Here is a 27,735-nt window from a genome sequence, read left to right as displayed (position 1 = left end):
CACTTGTCTTGCTTCAGGAAAAAGTTTCGAATGACGATTGAATTAGGGAGGCGGATTACGACAATTACGCAAGAGTATCATATGTACTTAATTAACAACTAAGCATGATAAAACGTTCACAAAAACAACGTCACTTGTCATCCAGAGTAATGCAAATTCAGTTTGGGCATTACTAAATAAATACTATCTCCTTTTGCACGACTTTGAACGAAACAGGCAAAAATTATCATGTTAACACAATGCACGCTGGAAAATCCCAAATTAAATTTATCAGCACATATATTAACGTATTAATTATTAACAATGCATTATTCAAACTACCATCCTTTTCTGAAATGCGGAAAATTTTGATAAATCAAACATATCGTGAAGTAAATAAACTATAACGATTTACATTGGTATTTTAATATTATTAGAAAGAGTTATGGTTAAACGATTTTGTATAGATGTCATTACTTTCGTGTTCGGACTACTTTGGTATTTATATAATTTGTAAGGTAAAACTAGGATGAAAGTAGATGAGAATTTTCTATGAAAACTGTCTAAACTTCTTGCTCAACTGAAATTGGTAACAGGCATTATGCTTGGGTTAATTAATAGTGTAAGGTAGGTGAAAGTTGATTACTATATAAGTTGTGATTATAAATTAGTTGTCAAAAATTGTTTGTGTTTTATATTGACTGCATTGAAAGTCCTAGAACTTTATAATTTATGACTTACTGCTTTCTACTCAATACTGTCTAAAAGCAAGTTGTAAATAAATAAAATATTCTACTTTCTACAAATCTTTTATTATAAACAAGCTTGTTTCCTCTTCCCTGTTTATTTTTTTCCAACTTTTTATCAGGCTCTGTATTATTTTAGAACTGAGTTCACTTCTTCAGCTGTTCTTGAGGAGGTAAGTTATTGATGTAAGTACTTAAAAACAAACTGGTAGGTTCAAAAGTTTAAAAAAAAACGAAAATATTTCTCGAATTTTTTCGTTTTATTTACGTCCGTCGAACCTGGTAAACTAGTTATGCCCGAGACGGGTAAGTAACCTGCATTTTTGTTTTCATTATGCTTATCACACTACAGGTTTTAATACCTGTCCAACAAACACAACCTCGCCCGTGTAAGCGCACGTAACAAGATCCATAAAAAGTAGGTATGAGAAGATTGCAGTGCTATCGAACGGACTCGAGTGTTTTCCCGCCGAACTAGTATGCTAATGGCTGTCTCGTTAATCTAGTCGACGATGACCACTACGTCACCGATCATCTTCTCAATCGAGCGGTATCGCTTAGACCTCTTTAAACAAACGACGAGTTTGAAAACATAAAAACAACAACACAAGGAAAACAGACGTCAACGGTGTTTGACCACTCGTATATAACCAGGCGACGCATTGCTTGACCCGCGCTTTATCCGCGAAAAACCCATCTACTCACACAATTAGTTTAAAGGTTCGAGATAATTTGAGGGAAAAAAAGTCTTAAGTGCTTCCGAACGTTATTTATAAAATAGTTCATTTATTGGTGGTTAGTGTGCCGGCTAGTTTGTTGCGACCGAGCTCTCGGTGGGATCAGTGCAGTCCGTATTTCGAGACAGTGATGAAAACAATTAATAATGTTCAAGTTTTTAATAACCGTGACTGTGCTCCTGCAATCATTGCTGCTCACGGAATGCTGTAAGTGCAATTTGATTATACACCTGACACTAAACTTAAAACGCCGATGGATCGGAACGTACATTAATTAATGCGCTTTATAGCCATGTCTAAACGCGCGCTGTTTGAATCAAATTAGTTATTTACAAACACTGATTAGATAGACAAATTATATCACGTTATAGCATTGCATATTTCTTTCTCATGGTACATTAACGTAATTAAATCTAGAGTACTAAATGTGGTTTTGCGTTTTTGGGAATGCGATCTGTTTGCGTTGAGCGAAAAATATAAACAGTGTTAAGTGAAGAGAAACACATTTCAAGGGCTCAGTAGGTACTGGGTACATAACGTACAAGCTACTGTCTGTTAATTGCGTAAGAGTGTCAAAAGGGATTTCTTAGAATTAGCCGGACGCCGGGAAACATACGAATTTGTTTACCTTATGAGATAAAATTAGGTTAATCTATAATAAATTACCCAGCCGGAAGCAACACTTATGTAGAAGCAATCAATAAATAAATAAAAATAATAATGCGTAAAACATACAATGAGATTATAAACATTATCCCGAGCTTTGGATTTAGTTCTGATTTTGTTTATTCATTTTCTTCTGTTCACTTAATTTCCTCATTTTCTCTTAATTAGACTGGCTTTTGTCTGTAAAAGCGGTAAGGTGTACAACAATACTAAAGAGAGTTATTTTTACTACTACTATTAAAAGTATTTAAAAGCCAGGTCTGCTTATATTGATATAAGATGATTAGGTATATTGGTAAAAGAATTTCCAAAATCGGTTTAGTCGATCCTGAGATTACACACTAAAACGACTCACCTCATAATTCTTGTATAGGTGGCAAGTAGTAAAAGATTTTGAGGGATGTAGTATGTTTGTATGTTCAGAATTATTCTATCCAAAAACGACTTAAGGACAGGCGCTTATGCAGCTCTCCAAGCAGGTTGTGCACGTGCACACAACCTTCTCTGAGGGCTTTCAGCACCACCTGAGAATAATCCATGTACTTGCTCATGAACAATCATGACTTCAATACTCAATACTTTATTGGCTCCATACTACTCCATAGTATATGATAGTATACATACATGTTAATAGATGCTGTCATGAACGTATGTGACATAAATTTGATAAGTTATTTCCTTTTTTCTATGCATCAAGACCTTGGCCTTAGTAATGGGAATGCATATTGTTTAACTATATGTTAATCTTGACGAATGCCAAGGTGTGACGTCATAAGTAAATTAGGATTTCAACAAAAGTCATACTAATTGATTGCAATCAGCATTAACTTATCCCGGATTCAATTTATTTCTTATCTTTCTGGGCTATTCCTGTTTTTGTTTAACTTTTCCTGGACCTGATAATTATAGTAATATATTAATTGCAATACCCCAACTAATCGATCATATTGTGTAACGCTATGTGTATTACACAATACTTGTATGTAATTGTAGATCAAACATATTATTATGCTTTTATAGTTAACAACAATGTCTGTAGAATACTGGACTTAAATGAAGTTGAAGCTGTTAACAATTATAAACAGTTATTATTATCTATTTTTAGTTTTGACGAATCATAAATGTTAGTCGTATACGTTAGTTAGCGAGCCGTCTAATCGAATTTATCTATTTACCATTACTCCTGAAGGTATATTCGGTAAGATTGGAAGCTGATGAGCTATGTTACTTTTTGGAACAATCCCTCTATGCCTCTCCTTCATTGCGACACAACCAGAAGGGGTTTTTTAAATTTACCAAGTGGCAAGTTGCAAGCAAAAAGGCAAGCAACTGTACGGTAAATATTCTAAATTCACAAAAACAAGCGAAAACCAATAGACGTTGCAGGAAGCTTTATAAATAAACGACATTAAAATAATGATAATGATACAATTTCTTCTGAATTATTTTTCCGAAAATTCTTCATACGGCAATCGTCTGACGAAAATAACTACGAAAAAGAATAGAAAAATAATTTTGATATACATCCATTTCAGTATATTCCGGAGACAAATGCACAGTTGCTGAGGGTGCAGGCCGTTGTCTACCCCTGATAGACTGCAAACCAATCGTCCGAGAGATCAAGAAAGCGGGCAGCCCTATGCCTCTGTTCATGAGGAAGAAGCTACAGCTGCTGACCTGTGGTTTTGAATCACACGAACCTATGGTAATTGTTTTTTTGCTTATGAATCCAAATGAATGTTGTTAATACACCATAGGTGAATGATATCCGTCATAAGGCTGCATAGCTGTCTGCCAGAACCGAATGAGTGAACGTATGAGCTCTCGGGATGTAGATAAAATTCACTTTGCGTGGTGTTGCGCACGAACCGCCGTTGAAATCGTACAGTATTGCTGGGGCCAAGCTAATGAGAAATGCCATTATGGACGCTATTATGGATTATCGCGATTATGGACGCTAACCGTAGGTGTAGCCTCCACTTAACACGATAATTTGACAACCGCATTAACATTTTGCCGTTTAGCGTTAGGCGATGGATCAAGTGGCGGTACGACAAAAAATTAACGCAATAATTATTGCAATAGTTGTGTGGCCCCAACAAAAGCCACGTCAGAAGTCTACGGGCGGTTTATACGGTCAACGGGTGTACTAGGGGTGAAACCAGAAACGTTTTTTCCGAAAGTTCGATTCCTTGTAATTAAGGTTATAAGATTGTCACCTTTGTCACCTTTAGCAATTTATGTATTCTGCAAAAATCTGTATTTTCCTCTTTCTTACAAATTTATCAATAATGACAAATTGGACTTTCCAAACACTTGAATTAAATGAGTGTGAATAATTTTATGCAAATAATTCAGTATAATAGATAAGAAGACGTATACGATACAATGTTATGTGTGGATAGGTAGTATGGTCTAATGGTAGATGAGCAACTTGTTTTGAACTTGTATAAATGCAAAAGTTTGTAGACGATAAAGTATTTTTTGTATGTTTTGAAACGGGTTTACTTAATAACTTTCGTATGAATTTGTTTTTAATCTTGATTAATTTATGGATGGGCAACTATTGGGAAATTATTGTAAAACTACATGAATTATAATATCGTTTAAAATATATGCAATAAGAAAAATAAATATATCTTTATTAACAAAACAGTCATCAATTTACAGGTTTGTTGCTTGTCATCATCCCAAACACTTGGGACAGACCCCTCAGACCCGAACCGCGGCGGCGATCCGGATGACCCGAATTCTGTGACTGATGAGAATTTGGAACCATTCACAAGAGCAACAGATACTACTGGTCCAGTATCAGTTGAAAACCATCCAAATCTAGATCTTCTGCCAATAAATTGTGGGAATATCGAAAGTGACCGGATTTGGGGAGGCAACAGGACACGACTGTATGAAATGCCATGGATGGTGCTTTTATCATATAATTCAGGTACGAAACATCATTTTCTTAAATGGGATAATCCCTCGTACCTCTCCCTCCTCCTCTCGTCGTTATCCTGAGAGCTGAGGGTGGTGACCTTGCTGCAAGAGTTTCTGGTTTATTACTCGACGCCCCCTGTTCCTGTCCAACATCGCGTGAAGAGCGTGAACAGATATGACTCAAAATTACCAACAAATTAGGTTTTGATATTAGATACATATTCTTACAACGGAACTATGGCTTTCAAAAGCTTTATTGTGACTGCAACTAAACGTTACGATAATGACATCTTTAGGTTTTTCTGATGAACAATTTCCTACTCCTTACAGGCCGAGGAACGAAGTTGAGTTGTGGTGGTTCACTTATCAACGAATGGTATGTTCTGACTGCTGCTCACTGTGTCGCCTTCCTCGGCAGCAGACTGAGACTTGACGGGGTCATCCTCGGCGAATATGACGTCAGACAAGATCCTGACTGCGAGATGTCTGATGGAAGAAAATACTGTGCTCCTCAAGTGACGGTAAGGCAGTTTACTTTATAAATTTCTTACTTTTTATTAGCTTTTGGTTCTTATACAGATAAATGCATAAAAAAGAGCGGATGGAATTAAATGAATGTGCCATATTAAAACTAATCAAAATGTTTTACTGATTTCGTGGCTCGCAACTACTATAAAAACTTTATTTTTTCAGAACATGACAGTAGATACAGTTATCGCTCACCCTGGATACACTCCTCAAACGCTGGTGGATGATATAGCTTTAATTCGACTTAAGAATCCCGCAGACTTTACTTTGAGTAAGTTATTTTTTTACTAAGTTTAAAATAATATTGTGCAGCGAAATTGCCCGAAAGTTTTCCACGGCCCTTGAAGGCAAAGAGCAATCGAAGGTACATGAGTGGACTTTAGTCAGTAATTGTAGTTATAGTCTGACACTCCCTTCCGCTCAACCCAAGCCGGGAGAAGTCATTTGATGATTTCTAATCTGAAAAAAGGGTAGCCAAGGCGCTTTTATAAATATTATCGCTAGATATAGAACAGTCAAGACTGTTAAAATAAAGCAGTACCTATCTTTTTTGGAGAGTATTTATATATGTCTTTGGAAAGTCACTCATGTTTCGTTTCTTTTGTTTACAGATAGTATGAAACCTCTCTGCTTACCAATCACCCGGGATCTCCAGAGAGAGTCATTGCCCGGTTTGAACGGTGTGGTGGCGGGGTGGGGCGTGACAGAAGACGGCTTGCAGTCTCCCATTCTGCTGAGCGTTGAACTTCCTATTATCACACAAAAGGAGTGCCATGACGCTTATCGAGGGTTGGTACACCAGTCTTTTTGCCATCTATAATTCTACTGGTTTGCATAGACACTTAACTATTTTATGCCACCTAGCCGTCTTCCAATTCGGAGAAATCAGACTTGAATCTTAAGATATTTTGTAGACCGATCTTCCGCCGGCTATTATTGCAATATAAAATAATATTGATTAAAAGTAGTAAACAAAAATCCAAATAAGGAATTCTATTTAATAAAAATAGATTCGATTAAACCACCTTTGGTCCTCTGTAGGTAAGAGGATTTCTCATAAACGTTGTTCTCAGCAACTATACTTCAGCAAATCCATATTTGATTTCCAGAACCCCTCGAGTAAAAGATACTCAACTATGCGCCGGTGGGGTTAAGGACAAGGACTCTTGCGGCGGAGACTCCGGGGGTCCTCTCATGTACCCCGGCAAGCTTGGCACCCACGGTGTCCGGTATATCCAACGGGGGATCGTGTCCTTCGGGCCCAAGCGATGCGGTATCGGCGGCTTCCCCGGCGTCTACACCAACGTAGCTTACTACATGGACTGGATTCTTGACAATATGCATAGCTGATGATACCGATTTATTTAGGACTGATGACTAATCTCAATGTGTCATGTTCTCGCCGAATACGGCACTGCTAAAGAGGTGGATGGGCCGAAATCTATTTCGAAGCTCAGCTTGACTAGGACTTTTGGTTTTATTAATTCTTGGGAAATGTTCCTCAGACCCAATCAAGTGAACTGTTGACCCAGTCGCTTGACATTCTAAAGCTAAAACGGTTTCCGCTTTTGCGAGTCTACTAAGTCAGTGTCTTAACTCTGAAACGCAATTAAAGTAATGTCTAAGATATGTTGCACACTTATTAGTATAAAAAAACAGTGTCTGTTTATTAAGACGTAGAAACACGAGGTTGTTTGTTTTGGGTTTTTTGTATGTGTGTCGCATTTATTTTGCAAAGTTGTCCCAAGAATGTGATGTGAACTGCCTTTATGTTAATTTTATATGCTCTTCGTCATAATTTATGAAGTCTCCCTGACTAGTCTTATAGGTATTTTAATTTTAAATCACATATACAGTGCGTGATTAAATGATATTGTAAAACAATGTCCTTATTGAGTTTACGTAAGTCGAAATAATTATGATAATGTATAAAAACTATTGACTGCTAACAAATTGTTTTAATCAAACTAATAATTGAATATCCTCGATTTCCTAAAAAAAGATGTTGAAATACTTACTGATACCTAGGTAAAACTGGTATTTAATAATCTCTAGTGTTACATTTTCTTACATTGTTTGGCACCTTACTTAAAACTAACCGTTTAGGTGAGTTTAAAAAGATTTGTTTCGTCGTTACCAGAAATAGTAATCGAATTACAAGTAAGTAAAAATAACTGCAAAAGATTTTTTATTTCGAAACGAAACTACTGACATCTGGTTAGAAATATTATAAACTGCTTCCTAGCTAGAACATTAGTCTAATTTGCAACCGTCATAATAAATATGTTTACTCGCAGAGTAAACGTTACTTCATCGCTATCATAGATGTCGCTACTAGCGTTTTAGCGTTAAATAAAACACCAAGTAAACCATTCAATAGAATTTGTATGTTTGAATGGTTTATGGCCGAAAACCAATAGGTAGCGAAAGCGTTAAAATATATTTAAAAAAAAAATGTTGCGGTAATCTCGATGGTTGAATTCTAGGGCATGTTTAGACTAGTATTTTATTTGTCTTTTTTGAACTTTTATTTTAAAAGGTCAGTTTTTTCACAATGGAAGTCCAAACATTGGCATCTATAAATGCAATGGAATACGAGGACTCTCCGTAAGTATTTGTCGGTACTAAATAGTAATTTTTGAAACTCGATTTCCCGTCGCAGTAATTTCAGCACCGGTTATTATAGAAAGATAATTATAATCAGTGGGCTTTATCTAACGTAAATATTATGCTATAAGCAGAGTCCTTATAAATATTATTATACGGTCTGTGCGTTTATTACTGTTTGCATTGTTTTCTTTTAGTTCTATATCTAACAGACCCTAAATCTAAAAGCTAAAATATTCATACTCTTTACTTCCTAAACTGCTTAGAATAGCACATTCTAGACATCACTATCAACGTCTCACGTCAATGTAATTCTCCAAAATCACACCCATCAAACATGTAAACTAGAAAAACAATAAAAATAATTTCATTTAGAGGCAATGTGTGCATGTTCTCTTCCCACTTGTCCTAGTCGTGACCGCGATGACGAAGAGGACGAGGAGGAGGACTACCAGCGGCAGCAGCAGGAGCAGCAGGAACACGGGAGAGGTAGTGTGTCGTTTGCGAAAGGAGCCGAAGCGAGACAGAAAGGAGAGCGGCCAGAGCGGCAAGACCGGCGGCGCTCAGGGTCTCGCAAGGAACGCTCAGACTCACCTCAAACACGCTCCGAGTCAGGTTATGGACGGTCAGAATCACGCCAGTCTCGCTCAGAGTCACGCCAGGCTCGCTCAGAGTCAGGCCAAGCTCGCTCAGAGTCAGGCCAGGCTCGCTCAGAGTCAGGCCAGGCAGGCTCAGAGTCAGGTTATGGTCGTTCGGAGCCAGGCTATGAACGCTCAGAGTCGGCCCGTGGACGCTCAGAGTCTCACCGTGGATCCAGGTCGGAGACCACAGAAGCTAGACATGACAGGCCTGGCCGCCGGTATCATAACCCCAGTGTCTTCGACCCACCGCCAACTGTTAGTCTCTATCATTTACTATGTTTGTAATTGACAAATCGTATCTAACGTTCTTTCTAAACTTAACCCTACTATTTACCCAATAAATGCGTTGCTCGTTTTTTAAATCTAATGAAGTACCTTCATACTCCACGATATAGTTTCCAAAGGTTGAACCATTTCGGGATGTTCACATTTATATTCCCGTCAATGAAGATTGCTAAGAGTAGTGAAAGATTCTAGAATCATTTATTTTAATTAAAAGACAGATCGCGATTGACGGTAATTTTGTACGTGAAATACTAAGTGGAGATTAATTAAGCGCATTATATCTGTGATGTCATAAATATCGATTAAGCAACAATTCAAAAATTAGTTAGGAATTAAGGCATATAATTAAGCGTTGTATCGATTCCTTGAACATTGATTGTATTAGGCCTAACCATCACGATTGTACATAATTATACACGTTCGATTACTTTGCCTGATTAAACATACGTCAATTGCTAATGTTTGCCAATTATTTTGGTGAACTATATGCAATATAAAATGATTGTACTTTAGCTTACGTAATATTTGTAAATGCTGTTCTAGACATTATACATCGATTTGTAGTATGCAACGTAGGGAGTTGCGCTCTGAATTATATAATGCAATCGATTATCTGGTAAAAGTCGAAAAAGAAATTGGTGCTTGCGACATAGGCGAGGACGGGACAGGGGTGTTTCTAGTCCAAGTCTGAAATTCATATTAAAACACCCACGGCGTGGGTCGAAGTCATTGCCTTATCACCTCGAGATAATAATATAATACCAGCTTAAACATATCCTACTGCTGGGTATAGACCTCTTGCCGTAAAAGAAAGACTTTGAGTATTGATCACCACGATAGCTTATTGCGGGTTGGCGATTTCAGATTCCAATATTTGTAATCCTGGTTTACTCACGATGCTTCCCTTCACCGTCTTCTCGGTGGTATCTTAGAAATGTCTAAGGAATTAAATATTAATTTTAAAAAGTTACATTAGTATTTTGCCTGTGTTGGGATCGAACTCGCACCCCAAGAACATAGATCCATGCATATAACCGCAAGGCCACCACAAGAAGACATCGGAAAAGAAAAAATAAAATAATTATTTTAGTTAACATTACTTTATTTCTCTCTTTTGCAGTGTTCCGACTACTTAAAAATGATTCAACGAAAAATTTGCAACTGTTGTTGTGATGCATGTACGTATTGGAATAAACTGCGGGACGACCGCTTCAGGTGGGAGTTATTCAAGAGTGTCCTGTTCTTTACCATGGGACTAAAGCTTTTTAGCGATATATCCCGGCATATGAACAAGCCTATCGGCGCAGGCACTGGTCTATTCGGCCTATTTAGCGGCCTGGACTCTGGAAACGAAGGTACAGGGACCGTCAGAGCTACCAGGCGACCATGCCGACCAAGAGTATAAATCGGTTGTGGAATATGCATGCACTGTCTTTTGGAGAATTATACGTTTTTTAAATTTAGTAAGGCCTTTTCATTTTCAAGGATGATTTTGTCCTGTTGCCGTAACAAAGACATTCTAAAAATAAAATAAATATGTAAGTAGACTCTCTTACAAAAAGCAAGATTTTTTGTCGTTTTTTTTGACGACGGTATCCATTGTGCGTAAGTCCGAGTCGCACTTGGCCGCTTTTATTTACAACTATTTATTGCCATAAATGTGTTTCTCAATCAGTAAAACAATACAAAACAATTATTAATTGTGTTCAATTTATTGTTTATAAGTGAAGGAAAACTCGTTTTGATATCGCAGGCTTCGGCGGTCAGAACTGGGGATTCCCTTTATAAATGGGTATATATATGCCGCTGTTTCTATTTATATTAAACCGGTAATAAGTATACCGATTTCAATAGTAAGTATCCATTTAGGTATAGGCCTCTCCATAGTGTATTAAAGAAAAAATATGTAAAGACTAATAAGTTACAATCAAATGAGTTTTTAATGCAGTCGAGTAAAAAACATGCTTTTTAAATTTAATTTACATAGAACGTTAAACTATAAATCATAAATACAATGAAATAAAAATTGAAAAATGAATGTTATTTTATCACAACGAGCCGCCATTATACACGTATCTTTGCGTGACGTCTGACCCGGCGACCGAGCCCCGTCACAACCCGCCCGACCGGTCACTGCCTGAAACCGAACCCAGGACTATGACTCACGACAATCAACCAGCCTATTGTCGATTAAAATTACATCTTGCTATAAAACTCTACACAAGTTAGCGACTAATTGTATATAATGAAGTACTTAGGTAAACATATTTAGTCGCACTTTAGACGCATCTGATTCTCCAGGTAAGCGACCGACTCTAAAACATGTGTAATTTTCCTCAAATTTGTAGACAACGTCAGGTTTTCAAAGCTTAAAGGTCTACAAAAAAATAATTAAGTAACTCAGCAGAATCGTACAAATCTAGTTCCAAACAGTCCAACATTAGGACCAGGAAAATGTTGATTGAACTCGTCTAAATAATAAAGCGTCATCACATTCGCATTTTCAAAAAATATGTATTGTTGATAACCTTACGCGTACGGGCGACTAGCCAGCTAGTCAGGGCCGCGTAAGTGAACTATCAGTCGCGCACCGGCCGTCCTCAGAACAACAATATAAGTTGACAGACTTGTTTTATTTTAATGTTTATTTTGTTGTAATATAAGTGCCATGATGAAGAGCCTGTGCGAGAAGACGGTGGCCATCGTGTGCGTGCTCGTCGCATCTCTCTCCGACGCCGGCGGGCGTGAGTTATTTTTAAATATTAATTTTAACTCTTAAGGCACAACCATTTGAAGTAAAGTATATAAACTCGGATGACCTCAGTGCACACTTAACCTCTGTAATCTGTATTGTTTACAAGTATTCCTAATATTATATTTTATGCTTATTTGTTAAGTTAATTTATTAGATTTTTTTATCGCGGTTCGGTTCCGTCGCGGATCCGTCGTGCTGTGTTCTGGTGACAAAGTTTAGGAAACTTTTTACGAAGACGCGTTGATTACTAACATGAATACGTAACCAGTGACCTTTTGACGCACACTTGTAAACTGTAATATCTAGAGACAAGTTCGTGAGACGCTGCTATGATAATATTGTATGGAAAACATCATAAAATGGTTATTAACAGCGGTAGATCTTAGCTACCGTACAAATACAACTTGATTCTTAAAAAGATTTCTAGTAATTCAATTTCCTTGACAACCAAATTCCAGTTTTTGCAAAGTTTGACTGAGTGTTGTGAGTTTTTTATTCGCACCAATATTACTTAAGATATTGGAGGTAAACGCACACCGACTGAGAAAAATACCTACTTTTCTAATATTCGTATAAATCGTATCTCTTAACATTCATCTCCATACTATCCTGTTCTTAATTACCGCCAATAAAATAGCTTGTTCCTTAATATAAAATAAATCGTTATTCGTTTAAAAGAGCCTATAAAACTGATCACGAAACATGACTACTACTAGTTTCAGATAAATATAAAGTTCAAACATACTAGATTATCCAGTTGTACCAGATTAAAAAAAAAAGGAAAAGTATACACAAATACCTATAATAAATTCACAATCTAAACAGAATTTGAGTCGAACCCACATTATTCGAATATTCCTATGAATACCACTTTCAAAGTAAAAGTTTAGACTTTGTTAAACCGAGACAGAACACTGCCTTGTAGAGCGTTCTCTCGCTTGCACAGCTAATTTAAGATTTTGTCCTATCTCCCTGAACATAATGAGTTCACAATGATACGACTGCAGTGCAAGCCGTTACCTACGTGTGTTATTACTATCAAAGGTGTTATTATCTGATATCTACCAGACATCTTAGAACTACGTAACGGTACACAATAAAAACTATTCTGAACAATTTTCAAGCTTTAAAATTATTATAATAGCATCTCTCATTTCTTTTAATGGTATGCGAATAGTCATGCCCGATCAGACTTATTTGGGTTTCTACCACAAAAAAGGAACAGTGCCGTAAACTGCAATTGTCTCGCTATTGCACCAAATTTCGCACGGGTTGCCTGGCACGTGTATTATGATTATGCGTCTAGCCAACTTTAAATGAGACCATGGCTCCTGATTTGGGGTATTGGTTTGACGATTCTTTCCAGGGGATATCTACTTTGGTGAACTACAACTTATTCATGATTTACAGTTTTTTAACACCTTTGGATTCGTAGTAATTAGTTGCACGACTGTAATAGAACTGAAACGTGCAGTCCGATTGCAGTTTAATTGCAGTCAGCGTGTAATCGGATCGGATCGGATCGTTTGGATTGCAGTCATGTCAACTGCATTCAAACTGCAGCAGCAGCAGTTGCAGTTGAAATGCGGTCTGCCTGTCGTGAGCCTAAAGTATGGAGCTCCAGATACTTCTTCAACTGCAATGAATCCTAAAAATCAATTTAACTAAAGGACATTCTTTTTATTATTGCTGAGGTGTACAGTTAAGTTTTCACTAGTCCTTTTCGCCAAATGTCATTAACTTTAAAAAAATAACGTATATTTGTTTAAAAATGACATTTCGCTGAACGTTTTTATACTCGTGCATATAACGCTCAAATATCCAAAAATGTCGTTTCGTCTCGATTTGTCACGGTATACATTGTATTCAAGTTGTTGTTAAAAGCAACAAAAATGCTTCTTCAACCGAACCTTACACATTCTTCATTCTTAAAAACACCAGCCTCACTCCCCATCCCTGTAATAATTATGGATTGCACCCAAACACTTAAATACTACTTAAAATGATTGGTGTTATAAACTAATTTCATTAACTCCTCCAAAAAAGCTGCAAAACTTGAAATTGAAAACAAAAGGTATTTGTCATGTCCAATCCTACAAATGCTTGAGACCAGATCATGCTTCATTATGTCAACAATAAAATAGCCACAACGTAGGTTACAATATTCGACTACGCGTTGAAGCTCATGTATTTAAGAAGGTTATTAACTATCAAATGTGAAAAAAGTTTCTGATAAGGCCGTTTGTAATTTCAATGGCTATTGTTACTTAGAAAACATGTATCAAATTTTCTTTCGATTAGGTAGCAGTTTAAAAACATGATGACTTTCGATATTTCATTGTTTATGTAAGTGTTAGCAATGCTGTATTATGGCCAAACAATATTTCGACGATTTTACCGTATAGGTTAATAAATAAATACGTAGGAAGGTATACATAAGTCAGTACGGTTTGCGACAGCTTTCTAAAAACATTATCAGGTTAAGAGGCTGGCTGATTGGGTTAAACTGTAATTAGATTACAGTTTAACCCAATAATTTTGAAAGGGTACTACTACCAGCTAAAACTCCAGAATCTCAAGAACCTTAGGGAACATTGTTTTAAATTCATTTCAATTTTTTTGGGCCTACGAGAGACTGCGTTTGCGCATGGACTTTCGATACTGTCTGTACAATTTATAAATCAAATAGAGTACGATGTGTTAAATGAATATCAGTGTAAAACCAAATGGAATCCGGTTTTTTTCCCAATGCATTCGTAATTTGGCGAGAATCCTTTTGAAACCACAGATATTATTAATTGACGATGATATTATGGAACCTATTAAAAACCAGTTTGACGTCTCAACCGAGCATATGATTGGAAACAATCTTACATTTGTAAACAAATGAATATCTCCCAATGTTGTAGAATAAATAATGTCCTGTTCAGTCTCTTATAATCCCTATTTTGATAATAGGACAGCATTTCGATCATTATTTATTCAAATAAAGAGATACAAATCCTTACTACGTAATCATAAAGGGTACATCCTCAAGTACCATACGTTTTGAAACAATATTTGATTGTACAGAGGCAATCAAAAAGTGACAAGCAAACACCAAACTGACACGATCTCATGTCCTCGTACAGGTAATTTAATATAGGTTTTAGCCTTCAGTCAGCCCTTTATTAATTTCTGAGTACTCAGGTTTAATGATTCAGAGACTAAATAATGAAGAAAGTATGTATACTGTAAGGAACATGATCTAATAGCGCTTGAAGAAGATCCTACGAGATCATAAATCAAGATAAAATGTGTGTGTTATGTAAATGTCTATGTTATGTGTTAACTCTGGTTAAAAGCTATCTGTGTACCAAGTTTCGTCTGAATCCGTTCAGTAGTTTTAGCGTGAAAGAGGAACAAACATCCATACTATATTATACTATAATATGGATAGAGATACAAACTTTCGCGTTTATAAATAATACTACTAGTAGGATGGAACCTTTAAGGAGCAAAACTCCTTAAAGGTTTAAAATACATTATCGAACACCGTGTGGTAACCGAACAACATTAGTGATGTGTGTGGAAAAACCCGAGATCAATTTACAATTTATTGAGACCTCATTAAACTGTCTATCAAAACCAACGTATTAGGGAACATTAAGAAATGAGCAATGAAGGCAAGAGTAAGGGAGACAGCACTACACAGCGTAAAACAGCGTCTCTGTTTCACTCCGACATTACTGGTTTAAGAGATAGTGGAAGATCAGATGTTTATGCTATTTCTACGCATTTATTGTTTTTACTTAAATCGTCATCATCATCCTAGCCTTTTCCCAACTATATCGGGGTCGGCTTCCAGTCTAACCGGATTCAGCTAAGTAACAGTTATTTTACGAGGAGCGACTGCCTATCTTACCTCCTCAATCCAGTTCCCTGGGCAACACCTCACACCCCTTGGTCAGACTTTTTAGCTTCTGACTACCTGTAACCCCTGTCAAAGATGGGATTATTATTCCGGCTGAATAACAGCCGGAATAATAATAATTGTTTTTATTTAAATTCTATTAATTATTATTAACATAACAATAACAGCCTGTTATGTTTGGTACATATTAATTATAATTTTCCTTATGAGATAAGTGCGTTACTCATCAATTACGCGGCGCCGAGCTAAGAGGATCTGTTAAGGGCACTCCTCATTTATTTAAACAAATATTGCTTTAACTGCTCTTTTTGTGGTTACATTTTAAGAGGATACAAAACTACGCTGAATTCATTTTTTTTGTTTACAGTAAAATAACGATCCCTTCCCTCACTAAGATATTTAATCCTATTTCGCGAGAGGTTTCGGAGCCTTCAAGTCACATGCGCAATGACATTTCTATGTGTGATCCACGAAGAAAATTTCTTGTGTGTCTGAGTGTCTTTGTGTATGTGACTTCAATCTCAAAAACTTCAATTTCAAAAGAAGAAACAAGATAGTCCTTCATTCATTCCGAAGTGCTGAGGTAACAAGGGAAAAATGAAAAAAAATAGAGACGTATTAAGAACCTCCCCCTTTTTTCTTGTCAGTTGAAAAGGAAAAGAAATCTCATCAACAGAACTTATCTCGGAGAACCGTTAATGGCTGAAAATACTACTTATATTATGTTTGATGTATTACTATAATTAAAAACAATTACGAAGTCATAAACGATCAATGGGTCAAGAAACTTAAGACTATTTTTTTCATCAAGGAAATAAAATATCCTAACATACAATTGCACGAGTATCTGCCAAAAAACTGCTTTTAAGACCAATACTGTAACAAGACATTTAATTATAAAATACTTAGCCAGTTTGTAAGTTATGTCAGACACTTGTTTGGCAGATGAAAGCTAATCGTACTAGAAGAAAAACTAAAAAGGAATGAAGAAAGATATGAGTAAAATAATGTTAACTAGCCTTTGCCCGCGACTCCGCTCGCGTGGCCATCAATATAAAGCGCGGTAGTTCCCGTTTAAAAGCCGGAATATTCTTTTCTGTTAGTTTTAAAACCATCTGTGGACCTTAAGGAACATAAAAAATAATAAACTAGCCGAATTCGTTCATCGATTCTATAGTTATGCGCTTACCGCTTGCAAACGTAGTTTTTTTCATTGCTGTGGCTTGAACCTAAGTACCTAGCCAAACCTAAGTGCAGTGTGAAAACAATTCTCAAAAGATTTTTTTTATTTCACCTCAAACATTTACCTCCCACCTATTTTCTACTATATTAAGATTTATTTGGAATTGATTTAAAATATTTTACGTTTCTTTTTTTGTAATTTTTTAATCCTAAAATCCATGCAATGTTTGTTTTAGGGATTTAAAACCAAAAACCTAGCTTTGCTCATCAGTTGGTATTCTTATACTCCGAGTTAAAATCATTGACATCACATCGGATAAAGGTCAAATGCTTAAACGCCATTCGGTTAAATATACAATAATAAATTGTTAAATAGTTGAACTATCTTAAGTGTCTATCAAGTAAACATAAGAGGGAAAACCCGATGAATTTACTTTTAAAATATTTATCATATCACCGTATCACTACGTACGTAATAAAAAAACATAAGATGAGATAAAACAATTAACTTTTTACCCTAAGCGGATTAACCGTTTCATTCCGTTTATTGATGATTTTCGAGCTAAAAATAGCATCCTCATCCCTAATTTCCAACTCTTTAAGCATCATTTGTGTCTCATCAGAACCAAATAAGCCAAGTACTTATATTTGGGGCATGAAAGGCAACGTTTTCGAGTCATTCATTAAAAAATCTTCTCAATTCAGATATTTTATTTGTGTGATCCACGAATGTTTCTTCTGAGTCTGGGTATCTTTGACGTTGTGCACGTGGTTTGACTCTTTGTGAAGCGCCCGCAACGCAAGGATTAAATTACTTACGGCATCGTCGAAAAAATATGATACTTATAAATATTTCAGAGCGATGTAACGGTGGCGCGAGCTGCATCGGTCTCTCCTCGTGCACGGGGCTGTACAACCAGTTGCAGCGAGGCAGCACGCCGCAGCTCACGCGACTCCTGCGCAGCCTGCACTGCGGCTTCGAGGATGCTGATACGCCCATGGTATATAATAACACATTCATGGGATCCACAAATGCTTAATTTGCCAATTTTCCCCCGAAAATTGGAACATCTCTGTAATAACTTATGAAATACATCCAATTAGAATTAATTAGGGAATTCAGAAAGGCTGCAAGGCCGCTGTTTTGGTCAGCGTTGATCAATTAAAAAATTCTTACCTGTTTTCTGTGAACTACTTGTTAAACGAATGATCATTTTCCTTTAGGTCTGCTGTCCTCCAGAATTCTCAGGCCGCCAGGGAACTCCAGTCCAGTCCAGAGTGGCGGACCCTATGAGTCTGCTGCCCAACCACAGGATCTGCGGTATCCAGAATCATGACAGGATAGTAGGGGGAATACAGGCTGAAATTGATGAACACCCGTGGATGGCGCTGCTCAGATATGACAAACGTAAGTCAGAACCCAAATAAAAATAATGAGCTCAAAAATTGAGACCTTGGAACTGTGGCCAGAAATCGCAAAAGCTGGACAGATCTCGAAGATAAATGGGATGGCCTTTGCCCAGCAGTGGGATTTAAACCAGGCTTTGAAAAAATACTTTAGCTTCCTCTCTGCTAAACAGAAATAAAGATATCTGAAACAGCCCTATAATTCCACTTTAAAATACGGGATAATTAAGCATGTGGTAATTTACCACTTGTGCTTATGTTATGGTTGGCTGCTAACATTTAGAGGAAATGTTGACTATTTGTCTGACCTGAAGTTATACCTACAAGGCCTACTATTACCTACCTATTCTTCTGTATTGAATGTGTTGTTGTTTACAGCCGCCGGCTGGGGTTTCTACTGCGGTGGCGTGCTGATATCAGCGCGGTACGTGCTGACTGCAGCTCACTGCGTTAAGGGATCGGATCTGCCACCGAACTGGAGATTGTAAGTCTAAAAGATCATTCATTTCATTATTTACCGGTCCACAGCTGGACGTCTTCCCTGTTAATTAACTTCAACTTGCGAGGTACCCGTGGGATTTGTACTTAACACAAATTAAGTTCATTCACTTCTGTTAGCCTGAATGTCAAAACGCATTGGTATTGTGTTGCAAAATTCATATAGTTCAGTTTATTGTCGTTGAACTCTACACTAAATTAGAGATTATTATGGTCTTCGAATATCTATAGCTAGAACATTAGACCTGGAAACGTTTTTTTATTTTGCTTTGCAAAATAAGCACGTGCCATCTTTGCACGTGCAAAAGTTCTATATTTTTGTTTTGTTGTGTGTCACTGTGTCTAATTATGAGTACTAGACAACTGATAAACATACTTATATATTTCAAAATACATACATAATATAGATAAATTACACCCAGACTCATAAATGATCGTTCTAGTAACATTTGTCCTGGGTGGGAATCGAACCCACGACCTCCGGTATAGCAGTCAGAGTCACAAACCACCAGACTAAAAGGCCAGTTTGTGGATGTGATGGGCGAAGGCTGATAGGCTTATCCCGGGTAAAACGTGGGTATAGGACTGGCGGGGTAAAACCGTTACAAGATCCATTTATATTTACCCCATTTTACATTATAGAAGAAAAAAAAATGCGAAAGAGTAGGTGAGAACTCACAATATTCATTAACTTGGAAAGCACACGATTACCCATTAGTCTATGTTCAAATAATTGCATAATACGCTTGAAAAAGAACGAGCGAAAATCGTTTGCCAGTTTGCCACTCCATGGCATAAACAAAATTACTATTTCATGTACCTAATACTATTGTCGATGTACAAGCCGTTTGTTTCTTGTGATATTCATTTGAAAGCCTTGGTGTAGCACTTGTAATTCAATAAGTACCTCACAAGAACTATATTTCTCGCGGCATGTTTTCTTATCGCTACTTTAAAATAGCAGCTAACATAATTACAGTACAACCCGTTGGAAATACTTAAAAAAAACATTTAAGGTCTTGTATAGATCGGTAGCCAATAATTATTATTCTGCGGTTAGCACACTGAGACTAATATAATTGAATTTTGCCCGATGTTAGATTCATTTTGTAATGATTTATAGGTAGCACGACACAACTTGATTCATACGAAACTAATTTTGTGATTAAATCATCAGGAAATGTCATGAAAATGTTCATTTACTTTTAACGTTTTTCTAAAGTATGATTATGATCAAGTTCATAACTGTGCGAATACGATCCATAATCCTAATGACCTAGGCTCATTGAGCGCATGGATCTCGTTTTATTTTTTTATGCAATGCTCAAAAATGTTGTTTTTAAGATTATTTCATTATACATATTTATCATTATACGGCAGGCAGCCTAATGCTGTACAGACCTGCTAAGATACATGTCTCTGCTCGCGAGCATTAGAAGAAAACACTCACGTTTATGGCCTTTTTTAACTCAGATTTTTGTACATTCAAGCAGTTTCTATCAGAGCTCACGATTCGCCGAAATGTTACTCAGCTAAGAGGGTAATTCGCACAGATGTAGCTTAACAAAGCCTTTTACGAGGCATATATATGACAGAAACCGCTTGAGAGACTGTAAAGGAGGTTCATAGTAGAAGACACAATCCTCAGTTAAGGAGAAGAAAGAAGGAGGATCATTATTCCGACAATAGGGAATCATATTACGTACTCGCCCGCGTCGAGGTAGGTTATAATATATCGCGTTTTCAAGAGAACTCTACAAAAGTCCGGGATAAAATCCTATGTTTTTTCTCAAGGTCAACTCTATCTCTGTACCAAATTTTATTAAAATCAGTTCAGTGGTTTAGACGTGAAAGCGTAACAGACAGACAGACAGAGTTACTTTCACATTACATTTATAATATTAGTAGGGATTGTACATGCATATATTGTTCTTAATGACTAGGTTGTACGTACGGAAATGAAATCGATTTTGAAGAAAAACTTGGAAAGAATAATAACGAATCAGTATTAAGTAGAGTGAATAAAATTACGGACATACGGAGCGAGAAATAAGCATATTACACAGTTCAATAAATCGATTACATTTATTTGAATTATACGCATTAACATAATTGAGTAAATCGACGAGCAGCTTTTTATGCTAGCAATACTGTTTGTAAATACGTAGACATGCACACTTCTTGGTTTCAATTACTTCTGAAGCTCAAAAAATTTAGCGATTTGTTTTTTTCATGGCCTTCTGGGATAATTATGTGGTATTTTTTGAGGAATAATAAATGTTGACCACGTATCTCATTCAAGGGTTACGACTTAGGGACAAAACATCTATGAAGATTGTAGTTCAAAGTGTTACCCTCGAGCATTAAAAAAAAATCCTACCGCTGAATCTCTCCTTTTTTCTGAGCAGTGAACTAGTGAGTTAGTCCATGTAATTCTACACGTAACGTTATGTTTTAAGTTACGCATACGGCATACCGCAAGACATTCTTTATCGTCATATTTTAAATTACTTAAGTAATTTGCGTCATCGATAACAAAACATTTATGTAACTTAATGGGAGGCGCTTAAAGAATTTCCTTTACGTACGAATTATGATTTTATGAGCTTATCTACATCACTGCTTTGTAGCTAATGCTGATAACATATTTATTCAAAATGGAATCTTACCCCTTCTAAGGCAAGAATAATGTTGCGCGGTTATACCTTGGTTTCTTCGTTCTTGGTTCTTTTATTCACAAAAAAATCACCATTCGCACCATTAGTTTCCAAGATTATCGCGATCTACAAAACATTTTTTTTAGCTTTGTTTATGAATATATTCAGATAGAAATGTTGCCTACGGCAAACACCTAATTTTCCTATTTTAATTTCGGTTCATACCCACCAACAGAGATATTTGTGATTACGTGTCAAAATTAAAATAGATAGAAATTGATGTAAAACCGAATTTCCCACAGATCTCAAGTGCGACTCGGAGAATGGAACACATCGAGCGAGGTGGACTGCTTCGGAGATGACTGCAGTGGCCCCGTGCAAGACATCCCTGTGGAGCAGATCATAGCGCAAGAGAACTACATACCTGAGGACTCCAACCAGCATCACGATATTGCTTTGTTGAGGCTGTCGTACAACGCACAGTTCAATGGTAAGGACTAAACGAATAAGCACATGTAGTATAGACCGCCATGCCAATGAGTAATGACCCCTGAGCGAGAAGTGCTGCGATTCAATACCCGCATGAAGGGACACAAGTGTTAAATTCTTACTTGACCTAGTTGAAAAAGTCCTTAAAAAGTCGAGGGCCTAACGCCTGGTGTTAGTTGAACAGTAGCCTACGTCCCTACCTGAAATGGGGAATAATAAACATCGTTTTTGAGTTTTGGACTTTCGAGCAATCGACACACTAACAAAACCACAATTTTTCAGCCGATTCAAAAGGAAGATATTCTTAATTGGGCCCGTTTCATATAAGTGATTCTTATCCATAATAATAAAAACAATTGAAAAGTTCTATATTACACAGATATAATTCTTCGATTTTTGTTACAGACTTCGTGAAGCCAATTTGTCTGCCATTGTCAAACGATCTGAAATACAACTCGTTTGAGGGCACTGACATGGAAGTAGCCGGATGGGGCAAGACTGAAACACGTTAGTACATAGCAAAATAAAGCCTTTCATGTTTGACTAAACCCACACAGAGCACAAAAGCATAGTAACATTACCAATATCAGCACGTCACCCACTAGTTTAGCTAACAATCGTTGCTTTCAGCAGAGGGCGCCACTGGCGATTCCAGCCAGATATATACTGGACCCAATTTGTCAGGTGGGCCACCAAATCAATTGCGCATAGCTTACATTGCATCCAGTGGGCCTGAAACTTAGCAAAGACGACGAAGAATCAAATTTTAAATACCTAAAGTCATGACGTCATAAATCATCAAGGCTTAGACATTATTTTGTAAATATAAACTTCCAAAAAACATTTTTATCATATTTTGAACTGACTTCAAAAAGGAGGAGGTTCACCATTGTTCTGTATTTTGTTTTTACCCGACTTCGTTTTTTTTTGTTTTCGTTACGTCATAAATTCGGACTGGATGAACCGATCGATTTTCATCCCACTTCAGCTAGTTTCGCTCAACAGTGTTTTATTTGAAGTCGGTTGTAGGCTTTTTCGTCCTTTCTAATATGTATTTCTTATTTGCTAGCTTAAGCTATTTTATTTGCTTCAGTAGATAGACAAGCTTTCGCGGGCGATGTTTTGCAAGTGTAGGCACCAAACCTACATTACTTAATAACCTATAGTACAACGCAGTTTTACTAACAATGGCTGCATGGATAACAAGTGGATATAAACAACATCATGATACTTAATTACGTTAACGTACAAACAATTCCAATCCCAACTACCTAATAGGCACCTAATTAAAGCTTGCTATAGGCAAACAATAACACAGCATGCAAGCGAGTAACTAAAATGAAATATTATATGTAATAATTATAATTAAATATTATAGGCACAGAATCGGACGTGAAGCTAAAGGTACGAGTGCCGGTGGTGAACATACAGCGCTGCGCGAATGTGTACGAGCGAGTGAGCCGGCAGATCGACGACACTCAGATCTGCGCGGGCGGCATCGCGGGGCAGGACTCGTGCCGCGGGGACTCGGGCGGGCCGCTCATGGGCACCGCGCCCGCCGCCAACAACTGGATGGTGCTGGGCGTGGTCTCGTACGGGCCCTCGCCCTGCGGCACCCCCGGCTGGCCCGGCGTCTACACCCGCGTCGGCGCCTACATCGACTGGATACTCTCCAAACTACGCCCCTAGGTAACTCACCAACACTCGACTGAGATATATAACATTAAATAAAACTTTTATTAATACGTATCTCGCGTATTCTTTACAGCAGGCATTTACACTGGAATCAACACTCATTCTTTTGATAAGTTACATTAATCTAATATATCTTTGTGAATGCCTGTATCTAGTAGTATTTATAATTGTGAAATAAAGTACATTTCTGATGACATTGTTTTACATTGTAAGGTTTAGTCGCTTAAGTGCCATCCATGACAGTACATTCTTGCCACTGTACTCTGTATGTATACTAGTTGTATCTCGAGACTGCACAATAAATGGGTTGACGTCATAATTAAATAAAACAATGTTACATTTATAATAAAATTTGTATTAAGTAAATAATTTATTTATAATTAGATGTATAAATGGCCTCCTTCTAGTCACGCCCCGGTCCCCGCCAGCACCTTCTATCACTCACACTTCAGACCATCACAAATGAATACAACTACTGAAATATATTACTTTTTGTGAACATAGGGGAATATACTTCTATAAACAATGAAATATACCTACTCATTAAATCTTGGCACGTATTATTATGTTTGTACTTCCTCCTGTCCTCGCTCCCACGATCTACGAACCGAGGATCATTCAATATTTGGCTTTTGTTTCAATTTGTTAGCGTTTCAGGAGAGGGTGCTCATTACAATCTTTCCGCATGGACACCCGTGTTAATACTTATAAATAACATCTAATCAGACATAGAGGTAAAGAGAAAATGACAGAGTAAGTATACATAGTTCCAATCAAACAGTTTTAAAAACTGTTGGTTTTTAGCATCAAACTCGGTTGAATACAATATTCATAGAACATTAAATTTCATGGCAATAGGGATATACAATGCAAAAATAGGTTAATACATACATGATTATGACACTTCAATATTCATCTTACATCTAATAATAAAAATATACTTTATCATAGGTACATACATGATTTCGAAATACACACAGAAAATAAGAAAGAATAGAAAAATGAGATTCATAAAAAGTTGTCGCATTCTCAATATATATTTTTTTTCTTGGAATGAATTAAATGGAATGTTTTTAATATTATTACAGTCATAATATCTTACGTTTTACAATACCATTCCGATTATGGCAAGACACGAAAATCGATTCCGTCTCCCTTTATCAAAAGATTTCGTAAATAATACTTATTTGGGACATATTGCAATTTTGTTCAATAATACGTGTATATAATAAAATGCAATTTGCAAATAATGCATTGTGTAAACTATGCTATTTTAAACACAAAAGTGATAAAAAAACTTTGCTTCTTTGTAAAATAATACTAAAAACGTAAAAATAGTGTGTTATTTTAAGATGCAGCTGCAATTTCAACGGGAATGTTGTCTTGGACAACTTGTTCAGTGCTTTCTTCAGCTGCTTCCCCATTTCCTCCGTTCCAAGTCTCACTTTCTTCAGTCTTACTCTCCTCCTCCGGGACTGGTGAGTGCAGTTCGTCCGTCCCATTCTGGTCTCCATTCAGCTGGGGACCATTAGTCAGTAAGTCCTGGAGTTTGGTTCCAAAGTCAGGATCTATTTCAGTGACTCCTTTGATCACTCTGTCTTGTTCCTCCTCTGCCCATGTCGGGAACCACTCATTGAAGAGTTTAATCTGCAATTTCAATTATACAAATAAACATCAAGAAACAACAAAGTACTACTGTTTGAATTAAATCTGACAGGCTTATATTTTTCCTGACGACTCACAAAATAGTTCATGTTAATTACTCATTTTGTAACTATGACAGGTAAACAGAACCTTCTGATACCAAGAAGCACAAACTATTTCCTATGAGATGTAACTAACAAGCTTTTTATCGTGGCTTTGCCTACGGTATCGCCGTAAAGAATTCCCTGCGTGTTAAAGTATCGTAAATAAACTCAAAGTTTCGACAGTGAAGGTATTTATTCTTTATACAATGTTTATTCAGTGACTGTGACACAGTTTTTAACTGCTTCATAATCACTTTCTGATATATAATTTGATGCTACTTCAGCCAACATGTTATTAGGTAATCAACTAGTATGATTCGTAACACAAACCCTACTCATATTACAATTGTGAAAGTTTGAGGATGAGTGTGACTCAAATCAATGCATAAATAAATATTATTGATACTTAAGAAAACTGATACAATGGATTTGGCTGTAAGTTGATAGAGTTTATGTTAACCCATGTTAGCTTAAAATAAGTATCCTGTTATAATTACTAAGAAATAAAATATGCAGGGCTCTAATAGTGTTCCTTAATTTATTCATGAACATCTTTCTACAGATACACAATTTAACTCATTAGTGCGTTCTTCAAAATGATTGTTCATTGTAGAAGCTTTAATTCGTGTAATAGTGATAACATTTAAAAGCTGTATCAGTACACAAAATCACTTGTATATTTACAGGGGATACCCACAAATGGTGCACCTTGCATAATTTGAGTTATTGACTTGAATAGCGTAAAATGTTTGGTTAAATTGGTTACTAACAAAAAAGACAGCAATAAAACAAACATCTTCATATATTTACAAACTATTAAAGCCGTGAGAACTAAAATGTTATTATCTTAGCATAAGTATTTTAAACATGTAAACATTCAAGTGACTCACATGGTTTAGAATTTATACAAGGGTACTTATCAACTACATTTTGTTCTATTATACAGATATAATAGTATTGTCTTAAAATACAAAGTACTAAATCTTAATATTATAAATGTGAAGGTTTGAGTGTATGTATTGATGCTTCCTCTTTCATGCAAATATGTGGAGATAATAGATTTAGCAGTTTTAACTCAATATGTTTACAAGAATAGAAATGATGGTGCCACATAAGTAAATAATTATAAGGAAATATGTAATGGTTACTCACCCGGCATTGGAACAGGCTGACAGGCTTATCATGGCAGGCTATAGTGGCTAGTGAAGCTGCCAGCTGGTCTGGTTTGTCCCCCCTTGCAGCAGCCAGCACTGGCAGGAAGTCCTCCCGCTGAAGCTCACTGAACTCCCCGAACCACTGCAAGATGTACCGCAACTGGGCCTCAGAGGTCAATCCTGGTGCTGACATCCTGCGGTAGTGTGGTCTGTACTCACCTGGTCAAAACAACCAACATGAAACATTCAGCATCAGTATTATAAAAACTAGCAGTGAAAGTCTTATCATTAGCAAAACGCCTGGAGATGTTTTCATTTATAACCTGTTTCAGTCAATGAACTCATGAAACAACTGACAAACATCACAGGAGCACATAAAACACGAAACACTATAATTAACGCAATTAAAGATAATTCAAGAACTTACATTCAGCCACCACAGATAAACAAACAGTAGAACCTAGTATCAAAGCCATTGCGATACACTTACGAGAACAAAACAATAACAAGCGATAAAAAAGTTTAGTTTTAGTGGGAACGAGCCACCGACTTGTACACTTTCCCTACTGGAGTGTAACTGATCCGCGCGCAACACCAACGCCACATAATTTCACCTTTCAACTTGTTATATCATAAGTTACATTTCACTTTCTATTAAATTTGCATTTATAAAAATATGATTTACATATTTTACGGATTTAGTCAAAGTTAATCTATGGGTTATTTATGTGAATTTGATTAATTACCTGATTATCTAACAGTTCCAAACGATTTCGAGGACCTTAGATTATGCTGTTTTATTACGTGTATGTCTGGAGACCTAGATAACTCGTTTTACAGAAATAAGTTTAGAAACTAATCAAGAGGAAACAGTAACAACCACAACCAGTGACGGTAAAACGAATGTCAATAATTGTCAAAAGTGACCTTGCTTGACTTGTCAGACGATGACAGTTTGAAAAGTCTATTCTGTACTATTCTGTAGCATTAGTCAACATTTGTTAGTTTTGTAACAGGTGTGACAGAGACAAACAGGTTCTAACTGAGCCTAAGATCTGAGCTTACTTTGAGAAATTCTACGAAACAGTAAAGGAATTTATGTAGGAAGCTGGGG

The 27,735-nt window shown here is 36.6% G+C and overlaps 4 protein-coding genes across 7 annotated transcripts; 3 read left to right on the top strand and 1 right to left on the bottom strand.

The window, feature by feature from the left end:
* The first annotated feature begins 957 nt into the window (after positions 1-957).
* LOC113499086 (CLIP domain-containing serine protease 2-like) lies at positions 958-7,537 on the top strand. Its single transcript, XM_026879431.1, has 7 exons — positions 958-1,669; positions 3,664-3,833; positions 4,799-5,072; positions 5,393-5,583; positions 5,756-5,861; positions 6,202-6,379; positions 6,700-7,537. The coding sequence occupies exons 1-7, from the start codon at positions 1,609-1,611 to the stop codon at positions 6,938-6,940; spliced, it is 1,221 nt and encodes a 406-aa protein (XP_026735232.1). The 5' UTR covers positions 958-1,608; the 3' UTR covers positions 6,941-7,537.
* Positions 7,538-8,024: 487 nt separating this feature from the next.
* LOC113499089 (zinc finger and BTB domain-containing protein 47-like) lies at positions 8,025-10,586 on the top strand. 2 transcript variants are annotated; one of them, XM_026879435.1, is made up of 3 exons: positions 8,025-8,197; positions 8,573-9,093; positions 10,244-10,586. In XM_026879435.1, the coding sequence occupies exons 1-3, from the start codon at positions 8,173-8,175 to the stop codon at positions 10,526-10,528; spliced, it is 831 nt and encodes a 276-aa protein (XP_026735236.1). In that variant the 5' UTR covers positions 8,025-8,172; the 3' UTR covers positions 10,529-10,586. The 2 variants fall into 2 exon arrangements, with proteins under 2 accessions (XP_026735236.1, XP_026735237.1); XM_026879436.1 differs by having other exon boundaries at positions 8,027-8,197; positions 8,610-9,093.
* Positions 10,587-11,677: 1,091 nt separating this feature from the next.
* Positions 11,678-24,268, top strand: LOC113499087 (CLIP domain-containing serine protease 2-like). Of its 2 annotated transcripts, XM_026879432.1 has the most exons (8): positions 11,678-11,867; positions 17,832-17,974; positions 18,198-18,381; positions 18,759-18,864; positions 21,838-22,025; positions 22,430-22,531; positions 22,658-22,708; positions 23,403-24,268. In XM_026879432.1, the coding sequence occupies exons 1-8, from the start codon at positions 11,792-11,794 to the stop codon at positions 23,711-23,713; spliced, it is 1,161 nt and encodes a 386-aa protein (XP_026735233.1). In that variant the 5' UTR covers positions 11,678-11,791; the 3' UTR covers positions 23,714-24,268. The 2 variants fall into 2 exon arrangements, with proteins under 2 accessions (XP_026735233.1, XP_026735234.1); XM_026879433.1 differs by lacking the exon at positions 22,658-22,708 and having other exon boundaries at positions 11,689-11,867.
* Positions 24,057-27,529, bottom strand: LOC113499090 (uncharacterized protein C14orf119). 2 transcript variants are annotated; one of them, XM_026879438.1, is made up of 3 exons: positions 27,368-27,529; positions 26,620-26,840; positions 24,057-25,366 (listed from the first exon to the last, which is right to left on the bottom strand). In XM_026879438.1, exons 2-3 carry the CDS (start codon positions 26,812-26,814, stop codon positions 25,067-25,069), a joined length of 495 nt encoding a protein of 164 aa, XP_026735239.1. In that variant the 5' UTR covers positions 26,815-26,840; positions 27,368-27,529; the 3' UTR covers positions 24,057-25,066. The 2 variants fall into 2 exon arrangements, with proteins under 2 accessions (XP_026735239.1, XP_026735238.1); XM_026879437.1 differs by lacking the exon at positions 27,368-27,529 and adding an exon at positions 27,049-27,281.
* Between the last annotated feature and the right edge of the window lie 206 nt (positions 27,530-27,735).

Source organism: Trichoplusia ni, chromosome 11 (assembly GCF_003590095.1).
Source record: "Trichoplusia ni isolate ovarian cell line Hi5 chromosome 11, tn1, whole genome shotgun sequence".
Classification (NCBI taxonomy): Eukaryota; Metazoa; Arthropoda; class Insecta; order Lepidoptera; family Noctuidae; genus Trichoplusia; species Trichoplusia ni.
Note: the sequence above shows the minus strand (reverse complement) of the source record. Positions and strands in the feature narration are given on the sequence as shown.

Coding starts and splice junctions, on each gene's coding strand:
- LOC113499087 (XM_026879432.1), top strand. CDS start 11,792: ATGATGAAGAGCCTGTGCGAGAAGACGGTGGCCATCGTGTGCGTGCTC. Junction 22,026..22,429: donor GTACAACGCACAGTTCAATG/GTAAGGACTAAA, acceptor TTTTTGTTACAG/ACTTCGTGAAGCCAATTTGT. Junction 22,532..22,657: donor ATGGGGCAAGACTGAAACAC/GTTAGTACATAG, acceptor TGCTTTCAGCAG/AGGGCGCCACTGGCGATTCC.
- LOC113499089 (XM_026879435.1), top strand. CDS start 8,173: ATGCAATGGAATACGAGGACTCTCC. Junction 8,198..8,572: donor ATGGAATACGAGGACTCTCC/GTAAGTATTTGT, acceptor AATTTCATTTAG/AGGCAATGTGTGCATGTTCT. Junction 9,094..10,243: donor TCTTCGACCCACCGCCAACT/GTTAGTCTCTAT, acceptor TCTCTTTTGCAG/TGTTCCGACTACTTAAAAAT.
- LOC113499090 (XM_026879437.1), bottom strand. CDS start 27,097: ATGGCTTTGATACTAGGTTCTACTGTTTGTTTATCTGTGGTGGCTGAA. Junction 26,841..27,048: donor TTTATCTGTGGTGGCTGAAT/GTAAGTTCTTGA, acceptor TGTTTTGACCAG/GTGAGTACAGACCACACTAC. Junction 25,367..26,619: donor TCAGCCTGTTCCAATGCCGG/GTGAGTAACCAT, acceptor TTGAAATTGCAG/ATTAAACTCTTCAATGAGTG.
- LOC113499086 (XM_026879431.1), top strand. CDS start 1,609: ATGTTCAAGTTTTTAATAACCGTGACTGTGCTCCTGCAATCATTGCTG. Junction 3,834..4,798: donor TTGAATCACACGAACCTATG/GTAATTGTTTTT, acceptor ATCAATTTACAG/GTTTGTTGCTTGTCATCATC. Junction 5,584..5,755: donor ACTGTGCTCCTCAAGTGACG/GTAAGGCAGTTT, acceptor TTATTTTTTCAG/AACATGACAGTAGATACAGT.